This window comes from Leopardus geoffroyi, chromosome C3, assembly GCF_018350155.1.
Source record: "Leopardus geoffroyi isolate Oge1 chromosome C3, O.geoffroyi_Oge1_pat1.0, whole genome shotgun sequence".
NCBI lineage: Eukaryota > Metazoa > Chordata > Mammalia > Carnivora > Felidae > Leopardus > Leopardus geoffroyi.
The window spans coordinates 70,858,432-70,871,171 of NC_059338.1; the positions used below are offsets into that span (position 1 = coordinate 70,858,432).

General features: G+C 52.6%; 1 protein-coding gene across 1 annotated transcript; it reads left to right on the forward strand.

The window, feature by feature from the left end:
• Positions 1 to 82: 82 nt before the first annotated feature.
• On the forward strand, positions 83 to 2,366 carry TMEM249 (transmembrane protein 249; the record flags this gene model as incomplete). Its single annotated transcript, XM_045455820.1, has 7 exons — positions 83 to 290; positions 522 to 565; positions 641 to 791; positions 1,086 to 1,180; positions 1,293 to 1,488; positions 1,763 to 1,848; positions 2,059 to 2,366. Coding segments are annotated over 7 exons (966 nt in total), but the record flags the coding sequence as incomplete, so codon positions are not given.
• Between the last annotated feature and the right edge of the window lie 10,374 nt (positions 2,367 to 12,740).

The following is a 12,740-nucleotide window of genomic DNA, read 5'->3' on the forward strand; positions in this document are numbered from 1 at the left end:
GGGAGAGCTTGTGCCATGGGGGAGGGGTGGTCTGCCAGGGCTCCTGAGGCTGCGTGTGCTCGTGCCTTGCTGACTCCCTGCTGGGCTTGAGTCTTGGACTGGGTGTGTGTATCCTGTTCTCAGGGACACTGAGATATGTTTGTGCCTGTGGTTGTGCTTGAAGCTCTGCCTGGGCAGAAGTGGCAGTGGAAAGGGGGAGGCCCTACTCAGCCATGGGGTTCAGTGTGGGGCGCCTGCCTGCAGGTATCTCTGCAGCTTAGGCCTGGGACATCCAGCTACCTTCCCTTCAGGTGAGGATTGAGAACCGGGCTGCTCAGGGGGCCGCTGGTGGTGTGGGGACTGGCGGGGAAGAGCATGCTCACTTCAGGGTCAGGCACGAGGACTCCTGGCAGAAGGGACAGTCAACAGAACAGCCCCTTCTAGAACGCGCTGTGCAGAACTTCTAGAACCCTGGCTTCGCCCAGCCTACACCAGCCTACACCACCACCTGGTGTCTCTCTCCTCTGCTCTTTGTCTGAAAGCCGCTCCTTCCTGGACCGCAGCCCTGGAGCCTTTCTTCTCCCAGGTAGAAGTGCGACTGTGAGCCTCTGGGCGGTGCCAACCTCCTCGCAGCCCAGCTGACCCTCTGTGCCTACCCCAGACCCCCAAGGGCCAGGTTGGCGGCCTGCCCACCACCTCCGGCGGCAAGCGCTTCCAGCTCTGGGCCCTAGGACTGTTCTGCACCGAGCGCCACCTGGCCAAGCGCCTTAAGAACAACAGCTTCTACCCGTTCATCCAACAGCAGCCCAATGGTGCGCGCGGACCCGGAACCCGAGCAGGGCGGGTGCGGGAGCCGGGGCCTAAAGTCTGAACCTGGTGGTGTAAAATCCCGGGCGGGGTTGGCTGCGGAGGGGGCGGGCCTGGACCCGGGGTCTGCGGGGGGGCGGGGCCTGGAGTCGGAAGGGGCGGGGGCGGGGCCGAGCCCTGGGCTGGCGGCGATACAGTTTGCGCGGGGCCGGCTGCTCCGGGCGGAGCTCCGGCGCTACCCCCGCCGGCTGCCAGCGGGGACCGGCTGTCTTCACGCACCGCCACCGCGCCGCCCCCAGTCTTCGTGCTTGAGTACTACCTGGACACGCTGTGGAAGGGGACACTGCTCTTCGTCGTCTGCCTCCTCCTCGTCAGCTTCGGCTTCGTGAGCCAGGTCTGAACTCCTGGGCCCGCCCCCCACGGCCTTCCTCCCGGGGGGCTGGACTCACCTCTCGGTGTCCCGCCCCCGAAACCCCGGGCTGCTCAGGTCCCTGTGGCTGCCGCAGGTGCAGAAGCAGGAGACTTGGGGCTTCCCCGCGTGCGGCGTGGTCGTCGGCCTGTGGCTCATGATTTCGTCTTTGCCGCGGCGCCGCCTGGTGCTGAACCACACGCGTGGCACGTACCACTTCTCCGTCCAGGGCCGCACGGTGTGCCAGGGCCCCATGCACCTAGTCTACGTGCGCCTGGCGCTCAGCTCCGACGGTGAAGCCCGGCGCGGCCACGGACGGTGGGCGGGGGGAAGGGTGTGCAAGGGAAACAGCTCCGGGAGTGTGGCGGGGCTGGCTAGACGGCCCACTGTCCCCCCGCCCCTGCCACGGTCCTCAGAGCCACACACACACACACACACACACACACACACACGCACACACACACACGCCCCTTCTCCCCTCCCTCATCCCCCCGCCCCCCCCAGCTCTCTCCCCACCGGAGCTGCTATCCCCTAGAGCCTCTGGCTGAGCCGCTTGCCCCTCTCCAGCTTATGGAAGGTGCTTCTTCCAGTTGGTTCTATGCGGCCACAAGCTGGAGCCGCTGGTGCTGGTGCAGCTGTCGGAGCGCTATGAGGTGGGTCTTGCCCCAGTCCACCCTGGGGCCCCTTCCCTCCTTGGTTCCACAGGAGGCCTGCCACTGCTTAGGGTCTTCGGATGGGGCCATTTCCCAGGCAGAGTGTGAATACCACGTGGTCCTTGGCCCAGACTTTAGTGCTGGCAGCTGGTGGAGAGGTGACAGGTCCTCTCGGTCCAGGTGAGAGCTCACCGCCACCCATTCCCACAGCAAATGGAATACTTGGGCCGTCACATTGCCCGGAAACTCAACATCAATTACTTTGACTGCCTGGCCAAGTCGTACAGGCACGTGGTCCGTCACTGGCCGCTGGGGGCCACCTTCAGCCCCGGCATCGTGCAGCGCAAGACCGGCACTTATGGCCAACAGACCTTGCAGTCTGACCTGGACGTGTGATTCTGAAGGCAGGTGCCCCAGCGCTGCCCCTGCCCCTCAGGCGTACAGTCTCCCTTTCCCTGTGATTTCCCACCTTCACTGGACCTTAGTCTTCCCCTCAATAAAGCCACCTCTTGCTTCCAGGCAAGTGTTTCCTCTGGCGGGGGTGGGAGGCACAGCTCCGGGGCCTCAGGGAGCAAACCTCGGAGTTTTGAGCTGGTTGAGGGTAACCGGAGGAGCAGGGTGAGTAATGAACAGCAGCGCCGCCAGGAATTTGGAGTCCTCACTGGACAGGTGTGGGACCCACGGCCTCCCTTGAGCAGCAACACTCACCTGGTCCTGTCCGGGCTCGGGAGTGCAGAACAGTGAGCAGCGTGCAGGGTTCAGAATTTGACCGGTCAGCCTGACTCGGTGCCTGGTCCCGTCAGCAGTGGGATGGAGCACAGCTACAGGTCCAGCCTTGTGCCCAGGGTACAGCTTGGCAGACAGCCCCCAGAGTGGCTGCTTCAGTGCTCCTAGGGAGTAAGCAGTGGAGCCCTAGACCAGAGCTCAAGCCTGCCGTGCAGGGCAGGCCCGTGTGTCCCTGGAGCTTGCCCCCCACACCTGCTGGAATACCAGTCCCATATGCCCTAATCCAGTGGGTGTTCCCACGTCCTGGGCACTGGGAGCTGCTGCGGGCGCAGAGAGCGCAGTAGACCATCGGGGACCCAGCAGAAGTGGCAGCTGGCACGGTCCACGTGGCTCTCTTGGCCAGCATGTCCCCTCAGTGCCATGCTGGTGACCCGAGTCTTTGGGCATCGTGTCAGTGAGTGTCACTGGAACCAGAACCTTCAGGCCCCATGTAAACTGAAAATGCGGAGCCCCTTGTTAAAAAGTTACTGGGGTGCCTGGTGGCTCAGTTGGTTAAGCATCCGACTCTTGATTTTCAGCTCAGATCATGATCTCACAGTTCATGGGATTGAGCCCTGCGTTGGGCTCTGTGCTGGCAGCGCTGAGCCTGCTTGGGATTCTCTCTCTCCCTCTGTCTGCCTCTTTTCTCGTTCTCTCTCTCTCTCTCTCTCTCTCAAAATAAATAAATAAGCTTTAAAAATAATTATTAAGAATTTCCAGAAGGAGACGCTAGAGTGTCAAACCCAGTATGGGGGAGCCTGGCTGTATAGTCCGTAGAGCATGTGACTCAGGTTCTCTGGGTTGTGAGTTCAAGCCCCACATTGGGGGTAGAGTTTGCTTAATTAAAACAAACAAAATGACAACAACAAAACCCAGTATGGGCTGGGAATGGGACCCTGTGTGACTGTCCAGGTCACACATGCTATGAAGCTGGCCCTCCCTGGAACCATGGCTCAGAGCCACTCACTGACCAACTCCTGATCCTCAAGCTGGCCAAACCCAGTGGGGCACCAGCATCCCTGCCTGTCCCCAGCAGGGTCCAGGGACTGCTGGAATTGCTTTAGGCAGCCCCAGGGAGCAATTGTTATTCATGGCACAAATGCAGGGTCCTCTTGCCCCTCTGAAGAGGGTCTAAGTTGTCTGCCTACAGACAGAGTGCCCTGCTTTTACCAGGGGGACAGACTGGAGAGGGTGGACAGAGCTCAGCAGTGATGGGGTTGGGACAGGTTGGGGGACAATGTTATGCGGGAAGGTGACAAGTGTAGGCCATGGGGCTAGGCTGACTGGGTGAGTGCCATGTGACTGAGCCAGACCTGGGGTGCCCAGGCTGCCTGTCAGTTTTGGATGGGTTAGAAGGGCATGCCAGTCCTTTGGGCTCTGGGAGGCTGCTCAGATCTCTCAGCCTTCAGGTTGCGGACTCAGTTTCATCTAGGAAGGCAAAGTTCCCTCCCTCCTGGAGCTGACGATCATAAGAGGCACATATATTGAGGAGCTAACTTCTATACTGCTGAAGTGGCTGGAGGTGGGGTGGTGTCCTCTAGCCGGCGGGGGGGGGGGGGGGATGTCAGGGAAGACCTTTCCAAGGATGCAGCACTTGAGCTGATACAAGGAGGCGGGGGTCATGTGGAGCTCTGGGGAAGGGGACAGGAAGTGTAAAGGTATCATGCAGGAACAAATTTCTTGGCTGGGCAGAAGAAGAGAGGATTGGGAAAACATGGCAATTGTAAACAGGCTCTCCTTGCCCATCCTGCACTAGGCATACGGTCCCACAGAATAAAGACTGCATTTCCTACTCTCCATTGCAGATAGATATATGCGGTCTTGAGACTAATTCCTGGCCGATGAAATATAAGAATCAGTATGTATAATTTCCAACTGTGTCCTTAAAGGGAGGGGTTTGGTATCTTTGCCATTTCCTTTTTTCTTATGGCCTGGAATGCACCCACAATGACTGGAGCTCAAGCAACCAACTTAGACCATGAGGTAGAACGCATGTGTTGAGGATAGCAATGCAACAAGATAGAATTGCGGAACTTGAAGACTGTGCAACTGTCCTGCCAACTCTGGATGGCTTATGTAGAACTCTATGCAAAAGAGAAAAACTTGGGGCACCTGGGGGGCTCGGATGGTTAAGTGCCTGACTTCGGCTCAGGTCACGATCTTGCAGTTTGTGGGTTCAAGCCCCGCGTTGGGCTCTGTGCTGACAGCTCTGAGCCTGGAGCCTGCTTCGGATTCTGTGTCTCCGTCTCTCTCTGCCCCTCCCCTGTTTGCACCCTCCCTCTCTCTCTCAAATAAATAAACATGAAAAATAAAGTAAGTAAAGGATGAGTATGGTTTTGTGTTTTTCTCCAGCAAAGTTTTGCTGCTTGGATGCAGGGGTGGAATAGGCAGATAGCTTGGTCTAACAAGGGTTGGAGATTACTAAGGACAGTATTGTAGGAGTGTGGGGTCAAGGGAGTGGTTGTCATTTTGGGCCATGGGACCTGAGCTGGGCAGGCAGAAAGTGAGGACAGGAGCCGAGGGGCAAAGAACAAGGGCCTCAGTTCTCTATTGCCACATAACCAACCACCCTAAACTTAAGGGCTTAAAGCAGCAAATACTTTCTCATTGTTTTGCAGATTGGGTGGGCCGGCCGGCTGGTTACCCCGCGTATAGCTGGGGTGCTCGTGGCTGCATCAGCTGCAGCTCGGCTGGGGCCAGATGTCTAGGTTGACCGCCATCCTCCAGGGCCTCTTCCAAGTGGTGCCTGATCATTCAGCAGACTGTTTTGCTCCTGGTTTCCGAGAGAGAGAGTTGCAAGAGGACTAGCCCCAGTGCCCCACAATCCCATTAAATCTCTGCATGCATCACTCGTGCTAATATCCCAATGGCCAAGCCCAGAGAGTCAGTATGGAAGCGGTCTACCAAGTACACGAAAACCAGCTTTATGGGGGTCATGACTGTAGGCAGTCCATGACAGACCACCCTCCAAGGCCCCCCAGTATGTCACCTTGGCACCCAGTTCAGTCCTCAAGTCCGGGATCTTGCATCAAAGTCAGGTCCAGGTGCAAATGAGGGTTCCCAGGTGTCCTTCCGTGGGTTCAACCCAGCTGTGTGGATGCTCAGTGCAGAGACCTGTGAACTAAAAAGGAAAAAAGAAAAAAACAAGTTATCTCCCCTCCCCCCACCCCATGTACATCAATGAGACCGGCAGACCATCTTCAATAGACACTTCTATGAAAATATGGGGGAAGCCTGGGGTGTGGGCTGGGTTTAGTCACTTGCACCCAAAGAACAGAGTATGGAAGAGGAAAAACAATAACTTTAAAGTAGAAAAACCTGGCAGACAACGCCTGCAACAAGTGATTAAGGTTAACATCATCAGTGATAAGTCATGTTGACATCATGTACTCTCTGTTCTGACACAAGGAGAAGACCACATCACCTCTGTGATCTCCTCCCCAAACCCTAAGCTCCAGGCTAACTACAGGAGAACATCACACAAACCTCAGTTGAAGGACATTCTACAGAAGTGACCGTACTGTCAATCAAGGTCATGAAAAGGAAGGAAAGACCAAGAAATCCTCGGACCACAGGAGACTAAGGAGACTAAATGCAATGTGGTGCCTTGAATTGGTTGCTGCAACCAATAAAATGTTAGCATATAAAAAAGGGGGAGGGGCGCCTGGGTGGCTCAGGCGGTTGAGCGGCCAACTTCAGTTCGGGTCTTGATCTCGCAGTTAGTGGGTTCAAGCCCCGCATCGGGCTCTGTGTTGACAGCTCGGAACCGGAGCCTGTTTCCGATTCTATGTCTCCCTCTCTCTCTGCCCCTCCCCTGCTCGCTGTCTCTCAAAAATGAATAAATGTTAAAAAAATTTTAAACAAAACACAGCAAACTCCAAATAAAGCCTGGAGCTCCATCAATAGTAACATACTAGTGTTGGCTTCTTGGTTTGTGACAAACGTACCACAGAAATGTAAGATACTAACATTAGGGGAAGATGAGGGGAGAGTGTATGGGAAGTATCTGTATTATCTTTGCAACTTTTCTGTAAATCTAAATTTATTCTGAAGTAGAAAGTTTATTTAAAAATTTTTCCAAGACAAAACACTTTTATTTCTTTATATTAAACATAATTTATTGTCAAATTGGTTTCCATACAACACCCAGTGCTCATCCCAACATATTTAAAATTTTTAATGTTTATTCATTTTTGAGAGAGAGAGAGAGCACGAGTGATGGAGGGGCAGAGAGAGAGAGGGAGACACAGAATCCGAAGCAGCTCCAGGCTCCGAGCTGCCAGCACAGAGCCCGATGCGGGGCTCGAACCCACGAACCGCGAGATCACGACCTGAGCCGAAGTTGGACACTTAACTGACTGAGCCCCCCAGGCGCCCCTGAAGCACAAAGTTTATTTAAAAAACGGGAGGGGTGGGAAGTATGTAGCAATTATGGTCAGTAGAAATTCTGCAATGCAATTGAGCCCCCGTTGCCAGACATCTGCTCCAGGAGGAAGCCTTCCCTGACCAGGACCCATCTATGCTTTCCGCTAGTAACTTCCTGGTTGGTTGGTCTCAGAGGCCCCTGACTCTGCTCTCTCACTTCTTGGCTCTCTCCTGAGTCACCCTTTCTTTTCCATAGGAAATGGTCCGTGTTCTGACTTACTATCTGCACACAGAAATTTTGAACCCTAAAGGTGCTTTTTCATTTTGAACAATCTCTATCTCTTTTTTTTTTTTAATTTTTTTTTTCAACGTTTATTTATTTTTGGGACGGAGAGAGACAGAGCATGAATGGGGGAGGGGCAGAGAGAGAGGGAGACACAGAATTGGAAACAGGCTCCAGGCTCTGAGCCATCAGCCCAGAGCCCGACGCGGGGCTCGAACTCACAGACCGCGAGATCGTGACCTGGCTGAAGTCGGACGCCCAACCGACTGCGCCACCCAGGCGCCCCAATCTCTATCTCTTTTAGTCCAAGACAGTATGATTCCTTTAAAAACTCCATGTAGGTTTTCTATATATCAAATTATACCCCAGTACATTGAACAAGATGTACATCAAGACGTCTTTTCTAGGCAGACCTCATTTTACTTGGATTGCAAATCAGAGCGTTGCTGGGGTTTGTTTGTTTGTTTGTTTGTTTGTTTGTTTGTTTGTTTTAAGTCATCTCTACACACAACATGGGGCTCCAATCATGGCCCAGAGATCAAGAGTCACACCTCTTCTGACTGAGCCAGTCGGAAGCCCAGAGTGCTGTTGACAGTGTCCTTGAGATCCTTAGAAGCCCTTTTCTCGAGCTGACGGGGTCTACAAGATACTGCTTTACGTCTCTCAGGGGTCTTAGGGCTTCACTTTGGACTTCGTCTATACATTGAGAACGCATTTCTGTGGTGGTGCTCTGGATCTGATCTTTGCTCAGAGGCCATTTCTCACTCTGAGTACCTTTCACAAGCTGGAGAGACTGGGAATGAAAAAATATTTTACTTTTCAATCCAGCAAGTCCTAAGTAGGAAATATTTTCTCTAAATTCTTCATGAAAACTAAACAGTTCCCTCTCCAGCTCATTCATCACTTGTGATATCATTCATTGTGAAAATAAGCCAACTGGCACTGCACTGGTTTCCTACGACGGCCGGGTGGATTAAAATAACAGCACTATATTTTCTCATGCTCCTGGAGACCAGAAGTCTGAAATCCAGGTGAAGGCAGGACTGGTTCCTGCCAGAGTCGCTGAGTGAGAATCTGTTCCAGGCCCCTCTTCCAGCTTCTCGTGGTGCTGGTGTCCCTCGGCTAATCTCCCTCTGCTTCTCACGATGGTCTTTTGTCTTGTGTGTGTGGTTTGTCTCCTCGTAAAGACACTGGTCTTGTTGAATTAAAGCTCCCCCCTACTCCAGTTATGACCTCCTCTTAACCAATTACATCTGTAATGACTTTATTTCCAGATGGGTCACATCCCGAAATACTGGGGGCTAGGACTTCAACAGAGCTGTGACTTCTTTTGGTCATTGTTTTGTTTGTTTTGTTTTGCAGGTGACACGATTCAACCCGTGGCAGGCCTTCTCACCGTTTTCCTGGAAATCTCGCCCAGAACCAGTTCATTAAGTACATTTTCCATCTTCCATGTGGCGGTAGGCAGCCGTCTCACTGATTTTTCTGCTAACGTGCGTCCACACTCTATAGCCTCTGCTAACAGTCTCCTCAACCTGGGTGCCCCGGGAGCAGCCATGGCCTTCAGCTCAGTGGGACTGTAGCTGTGTCCCTGGCAGAGACGCTCATCCTGTGGGACTGACCCTGGAGCTGTGGGGACAGAGAGCCCAAGCTCCCAGTGGTTCACTGGGCGGAGTGTGTGCGTGTGGGGGGAGCCACATATGCTCTTGCCCCGTGGTTCCTGGACCCGTGTGGCCTGCCGGCAGGGACAGGTGCGTCACACCCTAGTAGCGCAGCCCCTCCTGGACGTTTCTTCTGAAGAACACTGTAACCCACTACAGCTCTTTTGGGGTTTAGTGCTTGCCCCCCTTTCCATGCCCACAACATGTGTTGGGATGGGTTAAGCTACGGCTTTCATTCGAGCCACAGGCTCTGGGGTGGGAAGTGGAGACCGACCCTAAGGGCGTCTCTGAGGTCTGCAGAGGGCATGGTCCCTGTACATCTTCAAGGAGAGGAAGCACTTCTGCAGGCCCAGATCAGGGGGTCCGGGAACCCAAGATGTCCAGCTATCCGCATCCCACGTGTCAGGCTGTCCTTCATCCCCAACCAGGACGTGGTCCCGGCACAGCTTTTGCCAGAAGTTTAGCCTTCTTTGAAACAACCCTCTCGATCCCTGGCAACATGCTTCATTTGGAAATCTGCTTTGTCCAGTATGAACACAGCACCCTGCCTTCTTTAGCGCTTATGTGGGGTAACTTTCCCACCCTGATTTTAACTTGTCTTTGTACTCACCACCCGCTTGTTGTTGGCGGCATATAACCGGACCCTGCTGTTTCTGAGCCAGCGCACGGCCTCTGCCTTGTAGTCGGGCGCTCCCGTCATTTCCAGGTAACGTGACGACTGACACGGCTGCTTCGGACTCACCGTCTCGCCGTGTGCCTTCCTTCTCCTCCTTCTCCGCCTTCTTCTGGATTTGTCGAGAATTTTGTATGATTTCTTTTCCTTGTTATCACCTGCCACTGTCGTGCTGTTTTCATTTCCTTACTCCTTACAGATACATCTTTACCTCCTCACAGTCCACGTTCCAGTGACTTTGCCACTTCACTTAGGCTGTAAGAACTCTGCCTCCTGTCCTCCCATTTCCCCGCCCAAACACTATCCTATCCAGGTACACATTTTACTTCCATACATGTTATAAATTTCACATACATTGTTAATTCTATTTAATCATTTGCTTATCTTTTAAATAAAAAGAAACAAATTTTTAAAAAACTCTTTATATTTATTTCTGAGACAGAGACAGAGCATGAGAAGGGGAGGGACAGAGAGAGAGGGAGACACAGAATCAGAAGCAGGTACAGGCTCTGAGCTGTCAGCACAGAGCCCGACGCGAGGCTCGAACTCACAAACCGTGAGATCATGACCTGAGCCGAAGTCAGTCGCTCAACTGACTGAGCCACCCAGGCGCCCCGAAACAAATTTTTTTTTTTAAAGTTTTATTTATTTACGTAATCCCTACACCCAACGTGGGGCTCAAACTCATGGCCCCAAGATCAAGACTTGCCACTAAGCCAGCCAGGCACCCCAGAAACAAAGTTCTTACATTTACCTAGTTACAATTTCCATACTTTTCATTTCCTTGTAGAGATCTAGATTTTCATCTGGTGTCACTTTCTTCTGTCTGTCAGACTCTCTTTAGGATTTCTTGTAGTGTGGGTCAGCTGGTGATGAATTCTTACAGCTTTTGGGTGTCTGAAAAGTCTATTTAATCTGTGTTTTTGAAAGATACTTTCATTGGGTATAGAATTCTAGGTTGACAATGTTTTTCTTCCAGCACTTTGTTTTACTTAAAAAACATTTTTTTTTTAATGTTTACTTATTTTTGAGAGGAGGGGGGTAGGGGCAGAGAGAGAGGGAGACACAGAATCTGAAGCAGGCCCCAGGCTCTGAGCTGTCAGCACAGAGCCCGATGCAGGGCTCAAATTCAAGAACTGTGAGATCATAACCTGAGTTGAAGTCAGACACTCAACCGACTGAGCCACCCAGGCACCCGAATGTTTACTTATTTTTGAGAGGAGGGGGGTAGGGGCAGAGAGAGAAGGAGACAGAATCTGATTCAGGCTCCAGGCTCTGAGCTGTCAACGCAGAGCCCGACGCAGGACGCAAACTCACAAACCCTGAGATCATGACCCGAGCCCGAGTCAGATGCTCAACTGACTGAGCCACCCCGGTGCCCCTCTTCTATCTTTAAAGGAAGGTGCCCGTTTAAAGATGTTGCCCCACAATCTGCTAGGTTAGGTCTTGCTTTATTTCCATGGGAAATCTGTCATCCTTATCTTTGCTCCTTTGTACATAGCATGTGTTGATTTCTGCCCTCACCCCTGGCTGGCTGCTTTTAATAGTTCCTTTTATCCTTTGATGATGATGTGCCTTCGTGCGGTGCTCTTCCTGTAACATACGCTTAGGGTTTGTTGACCTTCTTGGGTTTGTCACTTTATAATTTTCATCAAATCTGGAAACGTTTTGACCACTTCTACGTTTTTTTCCCCCAATCCCTCTTCCCTCCCGGGATCCCGTCACATGTATATTAAGCCATGCGAAGTAATGCCACAGCCCGCTAATGTCCTGCTCTGCCTCCTTCTGTTCAGCCTTTTCTTCCTCTGTGTTCTAGAGAAAATGCGGAAAGTGTGCAACCCCAGGGGGAGGTCAGGGAGGTGGGGGTGGGAAGGTCCACACGGGAGTAAGAACTACAAAGTTGTCAGGTGACCCCTGGCCGAGCTTCCAAGGAACACAGCCTGCTTGCTGCTACCAGAGTGTTCCCCCTGGTCGCCCTCTCTTCCCTGCACTTCCTCCCCTCCCCCAGGGCTCACTCTCCTGCTCCTCCTTCCCTCTCAAGCTTCCTTTACGAGTCCCCCAAAGAACTGTCCCGGAGAGAGACAGAAGTGTCCTGTGTCTCTCGATAGGGGCATTGGTTAAAAGAGCACTTGTATTTGTTAAAACGGATGGAACCTCCACACGTAAGGCATTTTACTGAAACTCTATCTCGGGCTTGCAATGGGGCCAGAGGGTCTGACCAGTTCAGGCAGTTGGACCCCTTGGAACAAAGTAGGACCTGGGCCACTTGGGCCTCTCTGATGGCCCTAAACACAGGCAGCTGAGGGGACATCCTTTCTGAAGCAAGAAGGGGGCAGTGCCCTGTCACATCTGGTGCCCCCAGCCGGGACTGGGTCAGCTCAGGGCTGGGGCAGAGGCTCCCTCACACAAGTCCTGTGTCACTTTGTGCTCTCATGTCATTGTTTACTTGCCAAGAGAAAAGTGGCATTTTGTGATATGACATCTGAGATTTGGGGGAGGGAAAGGGGGCAGAAAAGAATCCAGACTGGCTGTGAGCCGGTCTTGGGTGATGGTGGTGATGGCCACATGTGTCATTATCTGACTTTCTGCACTATTATGTACATCTGATATTTTCTATAATAAAAACATTTTTAAAAACCCTGAAATTTGTATCTTGTTTAATTTGCATGCTTTTTCTGCTAAGGTCTCTTATTTATTGTGTAGTAAATTGCCTGTTAACCCCTTGAGGGTGTCACCATCTTTGTTCTGTAGAATTCATTTATAGCAACTATTCTATAATCAGAATATTAACTCCTTGTTATACAAATACTGTACTCCCTGCATTTTGATGTTTGATCTTTGTTTCTCCTTGTGTTTTCCAAGTAGACAATTTCAGTTGCCTCGTGGTCTCACCTCTCCCTTGTAGCTCCAAAGCTCCTGTCCCAGCGGGGACCTGTTCTGCCTCACGCCCTCGTCCTCACCTAGTACACATCACCTGTTCTGGAATCCAGTCAGGCACCAGCAACCCCTCCCACCAATGACCTCAGCCCTGTTTCTGGGCCTTCACTCTCCCTTGGGAGTCCCAGGTCCCCTCCACCCTGCTCCCTTCCCGCCAGCCTTCTCTCCCCACCTCAGCCACCCCACCCCGCTCCCTCCCCCCTCCTCT